We start from the raw sequence: 16,659 nt of genomic DNA on the forward strand, positions 1-16,659 counted from the left end.
GTTAATGTAGCTTAACTTCAAAGCAAGGCGCTGAAAATGCCTGGATGGGCACCTGGCCCCATGAACACACAGGTTTGATCCCAGCCTTTCTATTAGTTTTTAATAAAATTATACATGCAAGTATCCGCATCCCAGTGAGAGTGCCCCCTAGTTCCAAGTAGAACAAAAGGAGCAGGCATCAAGCACACAAACCTGTAGCTAAAGACGCCTTGCTTAGCCACACCCCCACGGGACACAGCAGTAACAAAAATTGAGTTATAAACGGAAGTTTGACTAAGTTATATTATTCAGGGCCGGTAAATTTCGTGCCAGCCACCGCGGTCATACGATTAGCCCGAATTAATGGAAATCCGGCGTAAAGCGTGTTAATGAGTGACTATCAAATAGAGTTAAGTCTTGGCCAAGATGTAAAAATCTATGACCAACGCAAAAATAAACTACGAAAGTGACCCTAATACGATCTACTACACGACAGCTAAGGTCCAAACTGGGATTAGATACCCCACTATGCTTAGCCTTAAACCTAGGTGATTACAACAACAAAATCACTCGCCAGAGTACTACTAGCAACAGCTTAAAACTCAAAGGACTTGGCGGTGCTTCATACCCCCTAGAGGAGCCTGTTCTATAATCGATAAACCCCGATCAACCTCACCAACCCTTGCTAATTCAGTCTATATACCGCCATCTCCAGCAAACCCCTATAGGGATCAATAGTAAGCTTAACTATTCAAACATAAAAACGTTAGGTCAAGGTGTAACCGATGGGCTGGGAAGAAATGGGCTACATTTTCTTGTCTTAAGAAAACTTCAAAATCCTTACGAAAGCCCCTATGAAACTGAGGGCCCAAGGAGGATTTAGTAGTAAATCAAGAATAGAGTGCTTGATTGAACTAGGCCATGAAGCACGCACACACCGCCCGTCACCCTCTTCAAATCCAATGAGCCCGCAAGAAAATATAAATAAGTGCAAAACGTATGAGAAGAGACAAGTCGTAACAAGGTAAGCATACTGGAAAGTGTGCTTGGATGAGCAAAACGTAGCTTAAAAAAAGTACCTAATTTACACTTAGGAGATTTCGTGGAAATGAACGTTTTGAACTAGAGCTAGCCCAGAAAATACCACATTTCAACTATTTCAAAACCGTTAAACAAAACATTTACTCACTCTTCTAAAGTATAGGAGATAGAAATTTACTACTGGCGCTATAGAGAGAGTACCGTAAGGGAACGATGAAAGAATACCTAAAAGTGATAAAAAGCAAAGATTAACCCTTGTACCTTTTGCATAATGATTTAACTAGAAAATTTTAGCAAAGAGAACTTAAGTTAAATACCCCGAAACCAGACGAGCTACTTGCGAACAGCCTACGGAGCGAACTCGTCTATGTGGCAAAATAGTGAGAAGATTTGCAAGTAGAGGTGACAAGCCTAACGAGCCTGGTGATAGCTGGTTGTCCAGGAAATGAATATAAGTTCAACTTTAAAAATACCTAAAAAACTGCTAATTTTATTGTATTTTTAAAAGCTAGTCTAAAAGGGTACAGCTTTTTAGATTAAGGATACAACCTTCCTTAGAGAGTAAAAACAACCAATACCATAGTAGGCTTAAAAGCAGCCATCAATTAAGAAAGCGTTCAAGCTCAACATCAAACTAAACCTTAATCCCAATAGTTAACAAGGAACTCCTAATCCGATACTGGACTAATCTATTAATTTATAGAGGCAATAATGTTAATATGAGTAACAAGAAATATTTCTCCTTGCATAAGCTTATGTCAGCAACGAATACTCTACTGACAGTTAACACTTAATAAACTTAACCCACCGATAAACAATTTATTAAATCCACTGTTAATCCGACACAGGGATGCATTAAGGAAAGATTAAAAGAAGCAAAAGGAACTCGGCAAACACGAGCCCCGCCTGTTTACCAAAAACATCACCTCTAGCATTACTAGTATTAGAGGCACTGCCTGCCCAGTGACATTAGTTAAACGGCCGCGGTATCCTGACCGTGCAAAGGTAGCATAATCATTTGTTCTTTAAATAGGGACTTGTATGAACGGCCACACGAGGGTTCTACTGTCTCTTGCTTCCAATCAGTGAAATTGACCTCCCCGTGCAGAGGCGGGGATACACAAATAAGACGAGAAGACCCTATGGAGCTTTAATTAACTAACTCAAAGAAAATATAAATAACCGCCAAGGGATAATAATCTTCTACCTGAGTTAGCAATTTCGGTTGGGGTGACCTCGGAGAACAGAAAAACCTCCGAGTGACTAAAATCTAGACTTACCAGTCAAAATGTAGTGTCACTTATTGATCCAAAATATTTGATCAACGGAACAAGTTACCCTAGGGATAACAGCGCAATCCTATTCAAGAGTTCATATCGACAATAGGGTTTACGACCTCGATGTTGGATCAGGACACCCCAATGGTGCAGCCGCTATTAAAGGTTCGTTTGTTCAACGATTAAAGTCCTACGTGATCTGAGTTCAGACCGGAGTAATCCAGGTCGGTTTCTATCTATTATTAATTTCTCCCAGTACGAAAGGACAAGAGAAATAAGGCCTACTCTAAAGGAGCGCCTTAGAACTAACTAATGATATAATCTTAACTTACCTAGTTCAAAAAAAATACAGCCCTAGACAAGGGCTTATTAGGGTGGCAGAGACCGGTAATTGCATAAAACTTAAGATTTTAGACCCAGAGGTTCAACCCCTCTCCCTAATATGTATGTTCATAGTAAATACCCTCACACTTATCGTCCCCATCCTCCTAGCAATAGCATTCCTCACCCTTGTCGAACGAAAAATCCTAGGCTACATGCAACTCCGAAAGGGCCCTAACGTTGTGGGTCCCTATGGCCTGCTACAACCAATTGCAGATGCTATCAAATTATTCACCAAAGAGCCGCTACGACCTGCCACCTCCTCTGTTACTATGTTCATTATCGCCCCCGTTCTAGCCCTAACCCTAGCCCTAACCATATGAATTCCACTCCCAATACCACACCCCCTCATCAATATAAACCTAGGCGTGCTATTTTTACTAGCAATATCTAGCCTAGCCGTTTACTCTATCCTATGATCCGGCTGAGCCTCCAACTCAAAATACGCATTAATCGGCGCCCTTCGGGCCGTCGCCCAGACCATCTCATATGAAGTCACATTGGCTATCATCTTACTCTCCGTGCTTCTAATAAATGGATCCTTTACCCTATCAACACTTATCACAACACAAGAACACATATGAATAATCGTACCTGCTTGACCTCTGGCTATAATATGATTTATCTCCACGCTAGCTGAAACCAACCGAGCCCCCTTTGACCTCACCGAAGGGGAATCTGAATTAGTATCAGGCTTTAACGTAGAATATGCAGCAGGCCCCTTCGCTATATTTTTCATAGCAGAGTACGCCAATATCATCATGATAAATGCCTTCACAACTATCCTCTTCTTCGGAGCCTTTCACAATCCCTACATGCCGGAGCTATATACAGTCAATTTCGTAGCCAAAACACTGCTACTAACCGCAACTTTCCTATGAATTCGAGCATCCTATCCCCGATTCCGATACGATCAGCTAATACACCTCCTATGAAAAAATTTTCTTCCCCTTACCCTAGCCCTATGCATATGACACGTGTCGCTGCCCATTTCAACAGCAGGAATTCCCCCTCAAACATAAGAAATATGTCTGACAAAAGAGTTACTTTGATAGAGTAAATAATAGAGGTTTGAGCCCTCTTGTTTCTAGAACCGTAGGAATTGAACCTACCCCTAAGAATTCAAAATTCTTCGTGCTACCACGCTACACCACATTCTATAGTAAGGTCAGCTAAATAAGCTATCGGGCCCATACCCCGAAAATGTTGGTTTATACCCTTCCCGTACTAATAAATCCTCTAATTCTCGGCATCATTCTACTCACAATTATAGCAGGAACTTTAATTGTTATAATTAGCTCTCACTGACTGTTCATTTGAATCGGCTTCGAAATAAATATACTCGCCACCATCCCCATCCTAATAAAAAACTTCAGCCCCCGATCCATTGAGGCTTCTACCAAATATTTCCTAACCCAAGCCACCGCATCAATGCTACTTATGTTAGGAGTAATTATTAATCTTCTATACTCAGGACAATGAACCACCACAAAAATATTCAACCAAACCTCATCTATCATCATTACCACAGCCCTAACCATAAAACTAGGACTAGCCCCATTTCACTTCTGAGTGCCAGAAGTCACACAAGGAATCCCCCTGATATCAGGACTAATCCTATTAACATGACAAAAACTAGCCCCCCTCTCCGTACTATACCAAATCGCCCCGTCAATCAATCTAAACATACTGTTAACCATATCCTTACTGTCAATTATAGTTGGAGGCTGAGGCGGACTTAATCAAACGCAACTACGAAAAATCATGGCCTACTCATCAATTGGTCACATGGGCTGAATAACTGCAATTATAGTGTACAACCCCACTATAGCAATGCTATACCTATTAATATATTTAACAATAACACTCACAATATTTATACTATTCATAATCAACTCCACTACAACCCTTCTCTCCCTATCACACACCTGAAACAAGACTCCCATCATTACAATAATTGTCCTCACCGTCATAATATCTATAGGAGGCCTCCCCCCACTATCTGGATTTATACCCAAATGAATAATCATCCAAGAGCTGACAAAAAATGATAACATTATTCTCCCCACTCTAATAGCTATAATAGCATTACTAAACCTATATTTTTATATGCGACTAGCATACTCCACGGCACTCACTATATTTCCATCATCTAACAACATAAAAATAAAATGACAATTCGAGGGCACGAAACGAATGACATCCTTACCAATCATAATTGTTCTATCCACCATAATTCTACCCCTAACCCCAATACTATCAGTACTATATTAGGAATTTAGGCTAAATCAGACCAAGAGCCTTCAAAGCTCTAAGTAAGTACACAATACTTAATTCCTGTTTAATAAGGACTGCAAGACTCTATCCTACATCAATTGAATGCAAACCAACTGCTTTAATTAAGCTAAGCCCTTACTAGATTGATGGGCCTTTATCCCACGAAATTTTAGTTAACAGCTAAATACCCTAGTCAACTGGCTTCAATCTACTTCTCCCGCCGCGAGAAAAAAAAAGGCGGGAGAAGCCCCGGCAGAGTTTGAAGCTGCTTCTTTGAATTTGCAATTCAATATGTTTTACACCACAAGGCTTGGTAAGAAGAGGGCTCTCACCTCTGTCTTTAGATTTACAGTCTAATGCCTACTCGGCCATCTTACCTATGTTCATTACTCGCTGATTATTCTCAACCAACCACAAAGATATTGGAACTCTCTACCTATTATTTGGAGCTTGGGCTGGAATAGTAGGAATAGGACTAAGCTTATTAATTCGCGCTGAATTGGGACAGCCCGGGACGTTGCTTGGAGACGACCAAATCTATAACGTAGTTGTAACAGCTCATGCTTTCGTCATGATCTTCTTTATGGTAATGCCAATCATGATTGGAGGCTTCGGGAACTGACTGGTCCCCCTAATAATTGGAGCCCCGGATATGGCGTTCCCCCGCATGAATAATATGAGCTTCTGACTGCTGCCTCCCTCATTCTTGCTACTACTAGCATCATCTATAGTTGAAGCAGGAGCAGGTACAGGCTGAACCGTTTACCCTCCCCTAGCCGGAAACCTGGCACACGCAGGCGCCTCCGTCGATTTAACTATTTTCTCCCTGCATTTAGCGGGAGTATCTTCAATTCTAGGGGCTATTAACTTTATTACCACTATTATCAATATAAAACCACCTGCTATATCCCAATACCAAACCCCTCTATTTGTCTGATCCGTTCTAATCACTGCCGTTCTCTTACTACTCTCCCTTCCGGTACTGGCTGCCGGAATCACAATACTATTAACAGATCGTAACCTAAATACGACTTTCTTTGATCCTGCAGGAGGAGGGGATCCCATCCTTTACCAACACCTATTTTGATTCTTCGGTCACCCAGAGGTTTACATCCTAATCTTACCTGGCTTTGGAATAATTTCTCACATTGTCACTTATTACTCTGGAAAAAAGGAGCCCTTTGGTTATATGGGAATAGTCTGGGCTATAATGTCTATCGGCTTCCTAGGCTTCATTGTATGAGCCCACCATATATTTACAGTAGGCATGGACGTAGACACACGTGCTTATTTCACATCTGCCACAATAATTATTGCTATTCCAACGGGAGTAAAAGTATTTAGCTGATTGGCAACACTCCATGGAGGCAACATCAAATGATCCCCTGCCATACTGTGAGCCCTTGGCTTTATTTTCTTATTCACCGTAGGAGGTCTAACAGGAATTGTTCTAGCTAATTCATCACTAGACATTGTCCTTCACGATACTTATTATGTAGTTGCCCACTTCCACTATGTCTTGTCAATAGGGGCAGTCTTCGCTATCATAGGGGGCTTTATGCATTGATTCCCTCTGTTCTCCGGATACACGATTGACGATACATGAGCAAAAATTCAATTCGCAATTATATTTGTAGGGGTAAACCTAACTTTCTTCCCGCAACATTTTCTAGGTCTCTCCGGAATGCCTCGACGCTACTCTGACTATCCCGATGCCTATACTACATGAAACACTATTTCATCCGTGGGCTCTTTTATTTCCTTAACGGCAGTCGTGCTGATAGTGTTTATTGTGTGAGAAGCCTTCGCGTCAAAACGGGAGGTCACAACCGTAGAGCTAACGGCCACCAATCTAGAGTGACTGCACGGATGTCCTCCACCCTACCATACCTTTGAAGAACCGACCTATATTAACCTAAAATAGATAAGAAAGGAAGGAATCGAACCCTCTTTAATTGGTTTCAAGCCAACCCTATAGCCACTATAACTTTCTCGATCTAGAGATATTAGTAAAATTTACATAGCCTTGTCAAGGCTAAATTACAGGTGAAACCCCTGTATATCTCTATGCCGTATCCTTTTCAACTAGGCTTCCAAGACGCTACCTCCCCCATTATAGAAGAGTTACTATATTTTCATGATCATACCTTAATAATTGTATTTTTAATTAGCTCTCTGGTTTTGTATATCATTACTCTAATGCTAACAACTAAATTAACACACACAAGTACTATAGACGCACAAGAAGTCGAGACGATCTGAACCATCCTGCCTGCCATTATTTTAATTACAATTGCCCTTCCGTCACTACGAATCCTTTATATAATAGACGAGATTAATAATCCGGTCTTAACCGTCAAAACGATTGGTCATCAATGATATTGAAGCTACGAGTATACAGACTACGAAACCCTTAGTTTTGACTCCTATATAATCCCAACGTCAGACCTAAAACCAGGTGAGCTACGACTGCTTGAAGTAGATAATCGGGTCGTCCTGCCAATAGAAATAACCATTCGGATACTGGTCACCTCCGAAGACGTACTACACTCGTGAGCAGTCCCCTCTCTAGGATTGAAAACAGACGCGGTCCCCGGGCGCCTAAATCAAATTACACTGATGTCAACACGACCTGGACTCTTCTATGGTCAATGTTCAGAAATTTGTGGCTCAAACCATAGCTTTATGCCCATTGTCCTTGAGATAGTACCACTAAAATACTTTGAGGAGTGATCTGCCTCTATATTATAAGCTCACTAAGAAGCTAGCCAGCGTTAACCTTTTAAGTTAAAGAACGAGAGCCATGATCCCTCCTTAGTGACATGCCACAGCTGGATACATCAACATGATTTATTACCATTCTATCTATACTTATAACCCTCTTTGTACTATTTCAGCTAAAAATTTCCAAGCATATATACCTCTCAGCCCCCAGCCCTAAATCCAATAAAACACGCAAACAAAAGACCCCTTGAGAAACAAAATGAACGAAAATTTATTTGCCTCTTTCATTACCCCAACAGTAATAGGACTTCCTATTGTAATCCTCATTATTATGTTCCCAAGCATACTATTCCCGGCCCCATTTCGACTAATTAACAACCGTCTAATCTCTCTACAATATTGATTAATCCGACTCACATCTAAACAAATGATGACTATCCACAACCACAAGGGACAAACCTGATCCTTGATGCTAATATCTCTAATCATGTTTATCGGGACTACCAATCTCCTAGGACTCCTCCCACATTCATTTACCCCTACCACACAACTATCGATAAATCTAGGAATAGCAATTCCTTTATGAGCCGGAACAGTGGTCACTGGTTTTCGCAATAAAACAAAGGCATCACTAGCACATTTCCTCCCCCAGGGAACACCTACACCTCTAATCCCAATACTAGTAATCATCGAGACTATTAGCCTATTCATTCAACCCGTGGCCCTGGCCGTTCGACTAACAGCCAATATCACAGCAGGCCACCTATTAATACACTTAATTGGGGGAGCCACTTTGGCACTAATAAGCATTAATACACCAACAGCCCTTATTACATTTATTGTCCTAATTTTACTCACGATCCTTGAATTTGCCGTGGCTATAATCCAAGCCTATGTGTTCACCCTATTAGTAAGCCTATACTTACATGACAATACCTAATGACCCACCAGACTCACGCATATCACATAGTGAATCCTAGCCCTTGGCCCCTCACTGGGGCCTTATCCGCCCTCCTAATAACGTCAGGCCTGACTATATGATTCCACTTCAATTCAAGTGTCCTGCTACTACTAGGTCTAGTTACAAATATACTGACTATATATCAATGGTGACGAGACGTTGTCCGAGAAAGCACATTCCAAGGGCATCACACGCCTGCCGTCCAAAAAGGCTTGCGATACGGAATAATCCTATTTATTGTGTCGGAGGTTTTATTTTTTACCGGATTTTTCTGAGCCTTTTATCACTCAAGCCTAGCCCCCACTCCCGAACTGGGAGGATGCTGACCTCCTACCGGCATCCACCCCTTAAACCCGCTAGAAGTTCCTCTTCTCAACACCTCAGTCCTATTAGCCTCCGGAGTCTCAATCACCTGGGCCCATCACAGCCTGATGGAAGGCAACCGTGCCCATATACTCCAAGCCCTATTTATTACGATTGCCCTAGGACTATATTTCACGCTACTCCAGGCATCAGAATATTACGAAGCACCCTTCACAATCTCGGACGGTGTTTATGGGTCTACCTTCTTTGTAGCTACCGGATTCCACGGACTACATGTTATTATTGGCTCCACTTTCCTAACAGTGTGCTTTCTACGACAATTGAAATTCCACTTCACATCTAGTCACCATTTCGGATTTGAAGCTGCCGCCTGATATTGACATTTCGTAGATGTCGTCTGGCTGTTCCTCTATGTCTCTATCTATTGATGAGGTTCATGTCCTTTTAGTATCAATTAGTACAACTGACTTCCAATCAGTTAGCTTCGGATAGCCCCCGAAAAAGGATAATTAATCTTATACTGGCCTTATTTACAAATACTGCCTTAGCATCCCTTCTTGTACTAATTGCATTCTGACTCCCCCAACTATATATTTATGCAGAAAAGACGGGCCCTTACGAATGTGGCTTCGACCCCATAGGCTCCGCCCGTTTACCCTTTTCCATAAAATTTTTCTTGATTGCCATTACATTCCTCCTATTTGACCTGGAAATTGCCCTCCTCTTGCCCTTACCTTGAGCAACCCAAACGAACTACCTATATATCATATTAACCATAGCACTTCTTCTCATTTTACTACTGGCAGCTAGCCTCGCCTACGAATGAACCCAAGGGGGACTAGAATGAACTGAGTATGGTAGTTAGTTTAAACAAAATTAATGATTTCGACTCATTAGATTATGATTAACTTCATAACTACCAAATGTCCATAGTGTATATAAATATTATCCTAGCATTCACTATGTCCCTTGCCGGTCTTCTGATATATCGATCCCACCTAATGTCTTCCCTACTCTGCCTGGAAGGCATGATACTTTCTCTTTTCGTAATGGCATCCCTAATAATCCTAAATAATCACTTTACTTTAGCCAGCGTTATGCCTATCATTCTTCTAGTGTTCGCAGCATGTGAAGCCGCATTAGGCCTAGCCCTACTAGTAATGGTCTCCAATACATATGGCACAGATTATGTACAAAACCTCAATCTCCTACAATGTTAAAAATTATCTTTCCTTCAATTATACTAATGCCCTTAACCTGGCTGTCAAAAAATAACATAATCTGAATTAACCCTACAGTATACAGCCTGCTGATCAGCCTAATTAGCCTCTCCACGCTTAATCAGTATAGCGACAACAGCACCAACTTTTCTCTCCTATTTTTCTCAGATTCTCTATCGGCACCCTTGCTAGTCCTAACGACATGACTACTGCCCCTGATACTCATCGCCAGCCAATCTCACCTCTCCAAAGAGCCCCTCACACGAAAAAAAGTATATATCACAATACTAATCCTATTACAAGTTCTCCTAATTATGACATTTACCGCATCAGAACTTATTATATTCTACGTATTATTTGAAGCGACCCTGGTTCCTACTTTAATTATCATTACCCGATGAGGCAGCCAGGCAGAGCGACTCAACGCGGGCTCCTACTTCCTATTTTATACACTATCAGGGTCTCTACCCCTCTTAGTCGCACTTGTATATATCCAAAACACAACAGGCTCCCTAAACTTCTTGATTATGCAGTACTGAAACCAACCCTTAATAGACTCTTGATCCAACGCACTCCTATGACTAGCGTGCATAATGGCCTTCATGGTAAAAATACCCCTATACGGCCTACACCTCTGACTACCCAAGGCCCACGTGGAAGCCCCAATTGCGGGCTCTATAGTCCTAGCTGCAGTACTGCTTAAACTAGGGGGCTATGGAATACTCCGACTCACAACTATACTAAATCCCCTAACAGAATATATAGCGTACCCATTTCTAATACTATCCCTCTGGGGCATAATTATAACTAGCTCCATTTGCTTACGCCAGACTGATCTAAAGGCACTTATTGCATATTCCTCAGTTAGTCACATAGCCCTGGTTATTGTAGCCATTTTAATTCAAACTCCCTGAAGTTACATAGGAGCTACGACCCTTATAGTTGCCCATGGACTTACATCCTCTATACTCTTCTGTTTAGCTAACACAAACTATGAGCGCACCCACAGCCGGACAATGATCCTGGCACGAGGCCTGCAAACACTCCTCCCCCTAATAGCGATATGATGGCTACTAGCAAGCCTTGCTAACCTAGCCCTGCCCCCGACGATTAATCTACTTGGAGAATTATTTGTAGTTATATCAGCATTCTCCTGATCCAACATTACAATCATCCTAATAGGAGCCAATATGATAATTACGGCCCTTTACTCACTGTATATGCTTATCATGACACAACGAGGCAAACACACTCACCATATCAACAACATTAAGCCTACTTATACACGAGAAAATTCCCTCATAGCCCTACACATGTTACCCCTACTAATATTATCACTCAACCCTAAAATCATTATAGGACTTACCTACTGTAAATATAGTTTAAAAAGAACACTAGATTGTGAATCTAGTAATAAGAGATCAAACCTCTTTATTTACCGAAAAAGCGTGCAAGAACTGCTAATTCATGCTACCACACCTAACAATGTGGCTTTTTCAAACTTTTAAAGGATAGAAGTAATCCGTTGGCCTTAGGAGCCAAAAAATTGGTGCAACTCCAAATAAAAGTAATAAACATATTCGCAACCTTTACACTACTTACACTATTCATGCTCACACTACCAATCCTTATAACGGCCTCCAACACCTACAACAACAATCAATACCCTATATATGTAAAAAACATTATTGCATGTAGCTTTGCCGTGAGCCTGGTCCCAACCATAATATTCATCCATTCGAACCAAGAGATAGTCATCTCAAACTGACACTGAATAACAGTTCATACACTAAAAATCTCACTTAGCTTTAAAATAGATTACTTCTCAATAATATTCATGCCTATCGCATTATTTGTAACATGGTCCATTGTAGAATTTTCAATGTGATATATACACTCCGACCCAAACATTAATAAATTCTTCAAGTACCTTCTCTTATTTCTCATCACAATATTAATTCTTGTCACCGCTAATAACCTATTCCAACTATTCATTGGTTGGGAGGGAGTAGGAATCATGTCTTTCTTATTGATTGGCTGATGATACGGCCGGACAGACGCAAACACAGCGGCCCTGCAGGCAATCCTATATAACCGCATTGGAGACATTGGATTCGTAGCATCCATAGCCTGATTTCTCTCTAACCTAAACGCATGAGAACTCCAACAGATTTTTGCCCTAACACAAAACTGCCCCACCGCACCCCTGATAGGCCTTCTCCTGGCCGCAGCCGGAAAGTCCGCTCAATTTGGACTACACCCCTGGCTACCCTCCGCAATAGAAGGTCCTACACCCGTATCCGCCTTACTGCACTCAAGCACAATAGTCGTAGCAGGAGTATTCTTACTTATCCGATTTTATCCCTTAATAGAAAACAACAAAACAGCTCAAACCTTAACTCTATGCTTGGGCGCAATTACTACATTGTTTACAGCCCTTTGCGCCTTAACACAAAACGATATCAAAAAAATTGTAGCCTTTTCTACTTCAAGCCAGCTGGGCCTTATAATAGTAACAATTGGCATCAACCAACCTCACCTGGCCTTCCTACACATCTGTACCCACGCCTTCTTCAAAGCTATATTATTTATATGCTCGGGCTCTATCATTCACAGCCTAAACGATGAGCAAGATATCCGAAAAATAGGAGGCCTCTTCAAGACTATGCCCTTTACTACCACAGCCCTTATTGTTGGGAGCCTAGCCCTAACCGGAATCCCCTTCCTTACAGGATTCTACTCTAAAGACATAATCATTGAAACTGCCAACACGTCATACACCAACGCCTGAGCCCTCTTCATTACTCTAATCGCTACATCCCTCACAGCTGTTTACAGCACACGCATTATTTTCTACGCCCTCCTAAATCAACCTCGTTTTCCCCCATTAATTTTAATTAACGAAAACAACCCCCTCCTTATTAACTCCATCAAACGGCTCCTTGTCGGAAGCATCTTTGCCGGATTCCTCATTTCCTACAACATCCCCCCTATAACACTCCCCCAAATAACAATACCACTCCACCTAAAACTTACCGCCCTTGCAGTAACAATTCTAGGGTTTATATTAGCCATAGAAATTAATACCATGACCCAAAACCTAAAACACACCCGACCCTCAAAAACATTTAAATTCTCCAACTCATTAGGCTTCTTTCCCACTATTATACACCGCCTAGTTCCCTACTTAAGCCTACTTATAAGCCAAAAATCGGCATCCATGTTACTAGACCTACTTTGACTGGAGGCCGCCCTACCAAAGACCATTGCCTTAATTCAAGTAAAGGCTTCCATGCTAGTATCAGACCAGAAAGGACTTATCAAACTCTACTTCCTCTCATTCCTCGTTACTCTAACCCTAATTGCCATTTTATTTAATTACCCCGCGTAACCTCTATGATAACTACCACCCCAATAAATAAGGATCACCCAGTAATAATCACCAGTCAAGTACCATAACTATACAAAGCAGCAATTCCCATTGCCTCCTCACTAAAAAATCCAGAATCCCCAGTATCATAAATTACTCAATCCCCCAGTCCATTAAATTTGAAGATAAAATCTACTTCCTCCCCCTCCAACACACAAACAACTATAGAGATCTCCACCACTAAACCAAAAATAAAAGCCCCTAACACCGTTTTGTTAGACACTCAAACCTCCGGATACTGCTCCGTAGCTATTGCCGTAGTGTATCCAAAAACTACCATTATTCCCCCCAGATAAATCAAAAACACCATCAAACCCAAGAAAGACCCCCCAAAGTTAAGCACAATCATACAACCAACCCCACCACTTACGATTAGCCCCAATCCCCCATAAATAGGAGAAGGCTTAGAAGAAAAACTAACAAAACCAATAACGAAAATAATACTTAAAATAAACACAGCGTACGTCATCATATATTCCTACATGGACTCAAACCATGACCAATGACATGAAAAATCATCGTTGTAGTTCAACTATAAGAACCCCAATGACAAACATCCGAAAATCACACCCACTTTTAAAAATTATAAATGACGCGTTCATTGACCTTCCAGCCCCCTCCAATATCTCATCATGATGAAATTTTGGCTCTCTACTAGGAGTCTGCTTGATTATGCAAATCCTAACAGGGCTATTCCTAGCAATGCATTACACATCCGACACAACAACAGCCTTTTTTTCAGTCGCACACATCTGCCGAGATGTCAATTACGGCTGAATTATTCGATACCTACATGCCAACGGAGCTTCCATGTTCTTCATTTGCTTGTATATTCACGTAGGTCGTGGGCTTTATTACGGCTCATATACCTTTTTAGAAACTTGAAACGTTGGAATTATTTTACTATTTACGGTAATAGCAACAGCTTTCATGGGCTATGTCCTCCCATGAGGACAGATATCATTCTGGGGAGCAACAGTAATTACCAACCTACTCTCAGCAATTCCCTATATCGGCACAACACTAGTAGAATGAATTTGAGGTGGCTTCTCCGTAGACAAAGCCACCCTCACACGATTCTTTGCCTTCCACTTCATCCTGCCATTTATTATCACGGCCCTAGTAGCCGTACACCTATTATTCCTACACGAAACAGGCTCTAATAACCCGACAGGAATCTCCTCAGACATAGACAAAATCCCATTCCACCCCTACTACACAATTAAAGACATCCTAGGAGCACTGCTACTAATATTAATTCTCCTTATTCTCGTACTGTTCTCACCAGACTTATTAGGAGATCCTGACAACTATACTCCCGCTAACCCCCTCAATACACCACCACACATTAAGCCGGAATGATATTTCTTATTCGCATACGCTATCCTACGATCCATCCCCAACAAACTGGGAGGCGTGTTAGCCCTAATTCTCTCCATCCTAATCCTAGCACTTATCCCCATACTGCACACATCAAAACAACGAAGCATAATATTCCGTCCTATTAGCCAATGCCTATTTTGAGTGCTAGTAGCCGATCTACTAACCCTAACATGAATCGGAGGACAGCCGGTAGAACCTCCGTTCATCATAATCGGCCAAGTGGCATCTATCCTGTACTTCTCCCTAATCCTGATTCTCATGCCTGTGGCAGGAATCATTGAAAACCGTATCCTAAAATGAAGAGTCTTTGTAGTATACTGATTACGCTGGTCTTGTAAACCATAAAAGGAGAGCCACACTCTCCCTAAGACTCAGGGAAGAGGCCAAAGCCCCACCACCAGCACCCAAAGCTGGAATTCTCATTAAACTACCCCCTGACCCCCGCCAAAACGGCGGTAGCCCTTGAGTATTATTACAGTACTAAAAACCAGATAACATGCCCAACGTGCATGAAACTTCAATACTGACATGTCACAGCACGCGTTGCGTGCTATATGTACATCGTGCATAAATTTGTTTGCCCCATGCATATAAGCATGTACATCTTATCCTTGTTCGTGCATAGCACATTATGTCAAATCATTTCCAGTCAATACGCATATCATAACCACTAGATCACGAGCTTAATCACCAGGCCGCGTGAAATCATCAACCCGCTCAGCAGGGATCCCTCTTCTCGCTCCGGGCCCATCCATTGTGGGGGTTTCTAAACCGGAACTTTACCAGGCATCTGGTTCTTACTTCAGGACCATCTCACCTAAAATCGCCCACACTTTCCTCTTAAATAAGACATCTCGATGGATTAGTAACTAATCAGCCCATGATCGCGGCATAACTGTGGTGTCATGCATTTGGTACTTTTATAATTTCGGGGGGGGAACTTGCAAGGACTCCGCTATGGCCGTCTGAGGCCCCGTCGCAGTCAAATCAATTGAAGCTGGACTTTAATGAATATTATTTACCCGCATCATACAACCATAAGGTGTTATTCAGTCAATGGTCGCAGGACATAACTACAACACATACCCACATACCCACGTACCCGCACCCGCACCCGTACACGTACACGTACACGTACACGTACACGTACGTACACGTACACGTACACGTACACGTACACGCACACGTACGTACACGTACACGTACACGTACACGTACACGTACACGTACACGTACACGTACACGTACACGTACACGCACACGTACGTACACGTACACGTACACGTACACGTACACGTACACGTACACGTACACGTACACGTACACGTACACGTACACGTACACGTACACGTACACACGCACGCATTCAGCAAGTATTTAGCTTGCTTAGACAAACCCCCCTTACCCCCCACGAGCTCCACCTTATACACCAGACAGTCCTGCCAAACCCCAAAAACAGGACATAGCACATAAGCTAATAGAACCCGGACAAGCCTGCACCCATAGGCCCAATCTCTCAAGTAGCCACACGGCCATATCATACCAATGTGTTACTCTCATATATTCAAAATATATAGACAGCTATCTCCCTAGATCCGCCAAAACTTTTGAAACAGAATTTGACAGCGATTTTTACGGAGGCCTTGAGTCAATATACAACTA

At 41.9% G+C, this 16,659-nt stretch overlaps 13 protein-coding genes and 24 non-coding genes across 37 annotated transcripts, besides 1 other annotated feature; 28 read left to right on the top strand and 9 right to left on the bottom strand. All coding sequences in view use genetic code 2, as the record gives it.

Moving 5' to 3' along the window:
* On the top strand, positions 1 to 67 carry KEG60_t01. Its single transcript has one exon. It is a non-coding gene; the product is annotated as a tRNA-Phe (tRNA).
* Positions 68 to 1,035, top strand: KEG60_r02. Its single transcript has one exon. It is a non-coding gene; the product is annotated as a s-rRNA (ribosomal RNA).
* Positions 1,035 to 1,100, top strand: KEG60_t02. Its single transcript has one exon. It is a non-coding gene; the product is annotated as a tRNA-Val (tRNA).
* On the top strand, positions 1,101 to 2,665 carry KEG60_r01. Its single transcript has one exon. It is a non-coding gene; the product is annotated as a l-rRNA (ribosomal RNA).
* KEG60_t03 lies at positions 2,666 to 2,740 on the top strand. The gene has a single exon. It is a non-coding gene; the product is annotated as a tRNA-Leu (tRNA).
* Positions 2,741 to 2,743: 3 nt separating this feature from the next.
* ND1 (NADH dehydrogenase subunit 1) lies at positions 2,744 to 3,699 on the top strand. Its single transcript has one exon. A coding segment is annotated over exon 1 (956 nt).
* KEG60_t04 lies at positions 3,700 to 3,768 on the top strand. Its single transcript has one exon. It is a non-coding gene; the product is annotated as a tRNA-Ile (tRNA).
* Positions 3,766 to 3,838, bottom strand: KEG60_t05. The gene has a single exon. It is a non-coding gene; the product is annotated as a tRNA-Gln (tRNA).
* Position 3,839: 1 nt separating this feature from the next.
* Positions 3,840 to 3,908, top strand: KEG60_t06. Its single transcript has one exon. It is a non-coding gene; the product is annotated as a tRNA-Met (tRNA).
* ND2 (NADH dehydrogenase subunit 2) lies at positions 3,909 to 4,950 on the top strand. The gene has a single exon. A coding segment is annotated over exon 1 (1,042 nt).
* KEG60_t07 lies at positions 4,951 to 5,018 on the top strand. Its single transcript has one exon. It is a non-coding gene; the product is annotated as a tRNA-Trp (tRNA).
* Positions 5,019 to 5,023: 5 nt separating this feature from the next.
* On the bottom strand, positions 5,024 to 5,092 carry KEG60_t08. Its single transcript has one exon. It is a non-coding gene; the product is annotated as a tRNA-Ala (tRNA).
* Position 5,093: 1 nt separating this feature from the next.
* On the bottom strand, positions 5,094 to 5,166 carry KEG60_t09. Its single transcript has one exon. It is a non-coding gene; the product is annotated as a tRNA-Asn (tRNA).
* Positions 5,163 to 5,210: an origin of replication (L-strand replication).
* On the bottom strand, positions 5,200 to 5,266 carry KEG60_t10. Its single transcript has one exon. It is a non-coding gene; the product is annotated as a tRNA-Cys (tRNA).
* Positions 5,267 to 5,333, bottom strand: KEG60_t11. Its single transcript has one exon. It is a non-coding gene; the product is annotated as a tRNA-Tyr (tRNA).
* A 1-nt stretch (position 5,334) lies between these two features.
* COX1 (cytochrome c oxidase subunit I) lies at positions 5,335 to 6,879 on the top strand. The gene has a single exon. The coding sequence runs from the start codon at positions 5,335 to 5,337 to the stop codon at positions 6,877 to 6,879; it is 1,545 nt and encodes a 514-aa protein (YP_001315061.1).
* Position 6,880: 1 nt separating this feature from the next.
* On the bottom strand, positions 6,881 to 6,951 carry KEG60_t12. The gene has a single exon. It is a non-coding gene; the product is annotated as a tRNA-Ser (tRNA).
* A 3-nt stretch (positions 6,952 to 6,954) lies between these two features.
* KEG60_t13 lies at positions 6,955 to 7,021 on the top strand. Its single transcript has one exon. It is a non-coding gene; the product is annotated as a tRNA-Asp (tRNA).
* Position 7,022: 1 nt separating this feature from the next.
* On the top strand, positions 7,023 to 7,706 carry COX2 (cytochrome c oxidase subunit II). The gene has a single exon. The coding sequence runs from the start codon at positions 7,023 to 7,025 to the stop codon at positions 7,704 to 7,706; it is 684 nt and encodes a 227-aa protein (YP_001315062.2).
* A 3-nt stretch (positions 7,707 to 7,709) lies between these two features.
* Positions 7,710 to 7,776, top strand: KEG60_t14. The gene has a single exon. It is a non-coding gene; the product is annotated as a tRNA-Lys (tRNA).
* A 1-nt stretch (position 7,777) lies between these two features.
* Positions 7,778 to 7,981, top strand: ATP8 (ATP synthase F0 subunit 8). Its single transcript has one exon. The coding sequence runs from the start codon at positions 7,778 to 7,780 to the stop codon at positions 7,979 to 7,981; it is 204 nt and encodes a 67-aa protein (YP_001315063.1).
* Positions 7,939 to 8,619, top strand: ATP6 (ATP synthase F0 subunit 6). Its single transcript has one exon. The coding sequence runs from the start codon at positions 7,939 to 7,941 to the stop codon at positions 8,617 to 8,619; it is 681 nt and encodes a 226-aa protein (YP_001315064.2).
* On the top strand, positions 8,619 to 9,402 carry COX3 (cytochrome c oxidase subunit III). The gene has a single exon. A coding segment is annotated over exon 1 (784 nt).
* KEG60_t15 lies at positions 9,403 to 9,472 on the top strand. Its single transcript has one exon. It is a non-coding gene; the product is annotated as a tRNA-Gly (tRNA).
* ND3 (NADH dehydrogenase subunit 3) lies at positions 9,470 to 9,818 on the top strand. Its single transcript has one exon. A coding segment is annotated over exon 1 (349 nt).
* Position 9,819: 1 nt separating this feature from the next.
* On the top strand, positions 9,820 to 9,887 carry KEG60_t16. The gene has a single exon. It is a non-coding gene; the product is annotated as a tRNA-Arg (tRNA).
* ND4L (NADH dehydrogenase subunit 4L) lies at positions 9,888 to 10,184 on the top strand. Its single transcript has one exon. The coding sequence runs from the start codon at positions 9,888 to 9,890 to the stop codon at positions 10,182 to 10,184; it is 297 nt and encodes a 98-aa protein (YP_001315067.1).
* ND4 (NADH dehydrogenase subunit 4) lies at positions 10,178 to 11,555 on the top strand. The gene has a single exon. A coding segment is annotated over exon 1 (1,378 nt).
* KEG60_t17 lies at positions 11,555 to 11,624 on the top strand. Its single transcript has one exon. It is a non-coding gene; the product is annotated as a tRNA-His (tRNA).
* Positions 11,625 to 11,683, top strand: KEG60_t18. The gene has a single exon. It is a non-coding gene; the product is annotated as a tRNA-Ser (tRNA).
* A 1-nt stretch (position 11,684) lies between these two features.
* Positions 11,685 to 11,754, top strand: KEG60_t19. Its single transcript has one exon. It is a non-coding gene; the product is annotated as a tRNA-Leu (tRNA).
* Positions 11,755 to 13,575, top strand: ND5 (NADH dehydrogenase subunit 5). The gene has a single exon. The coding sequence runs from the start codon at positions 11,755 to 11,757 to the stop codon at positions 13,573 to 13,575; it is 1,821 nt and encodes a 606-aa protein (YP_001315069.1).
* On the bottom strand, positions 13,559 to 14,086 carry ND6 (NADH dehydrogenase subunit 6). The gene has a single exon. It carries the CDS (start codon positions 14,084 to 14,086, stop codon positions 13,559 to 13,561), a length of 528 nt encoding a protein of 175 aa, YP_001315070.2.
* A 1-nt stretch (position 14,087) lies between these two features.
* KEG60_t20 lies at positions 14,088 to 14,156 on the bottom strand. The gene has a single exon. It is a non-coding gene; the product is annotated as a tRNA-Glu (tRNA).
* Positions 14,157 to 14,160: 4 nt separating this feature from the next.
* CYTB (cytochrome b) lies at positions 14,161 to 15,300 on the top strand. The gene has a single exon. It carries the CDS (start codon positions 14,161 to 14,163, stop codon positions 15,298 to 15,300), a length of 1,140 nt encoding a protein of 379 aa, YP_001315071.1.
* Positions 15,301 to 15,369, top strand: KEG60_t21. Its single transcript has one exon. It is a non-coding gene; the product is annotated as a tRNA-Thr (tRNA).
* Positions 15,369 to 15,434, bottom strand: KEG60_t22. Its single transcript has one exon. It is a non-coding gene; the product is annotated as a tRNA-Pro (tRNA).
* Positions 15,435 to 16,659: the final 1,225 nt, after the last annotated feature.

This window comes from Camelus bactrianus, mitochondrion, assembly GCF_048773025.1.
Source record: "Camelus bactrianus mitochondrion, complete genome".
NCBI classification, from domain to species: Eukaryota; Metazoa; Chordata; class Mammalia; order Artiodactyla; family Camelidae; genus Camelus; species Camelus bactrianus.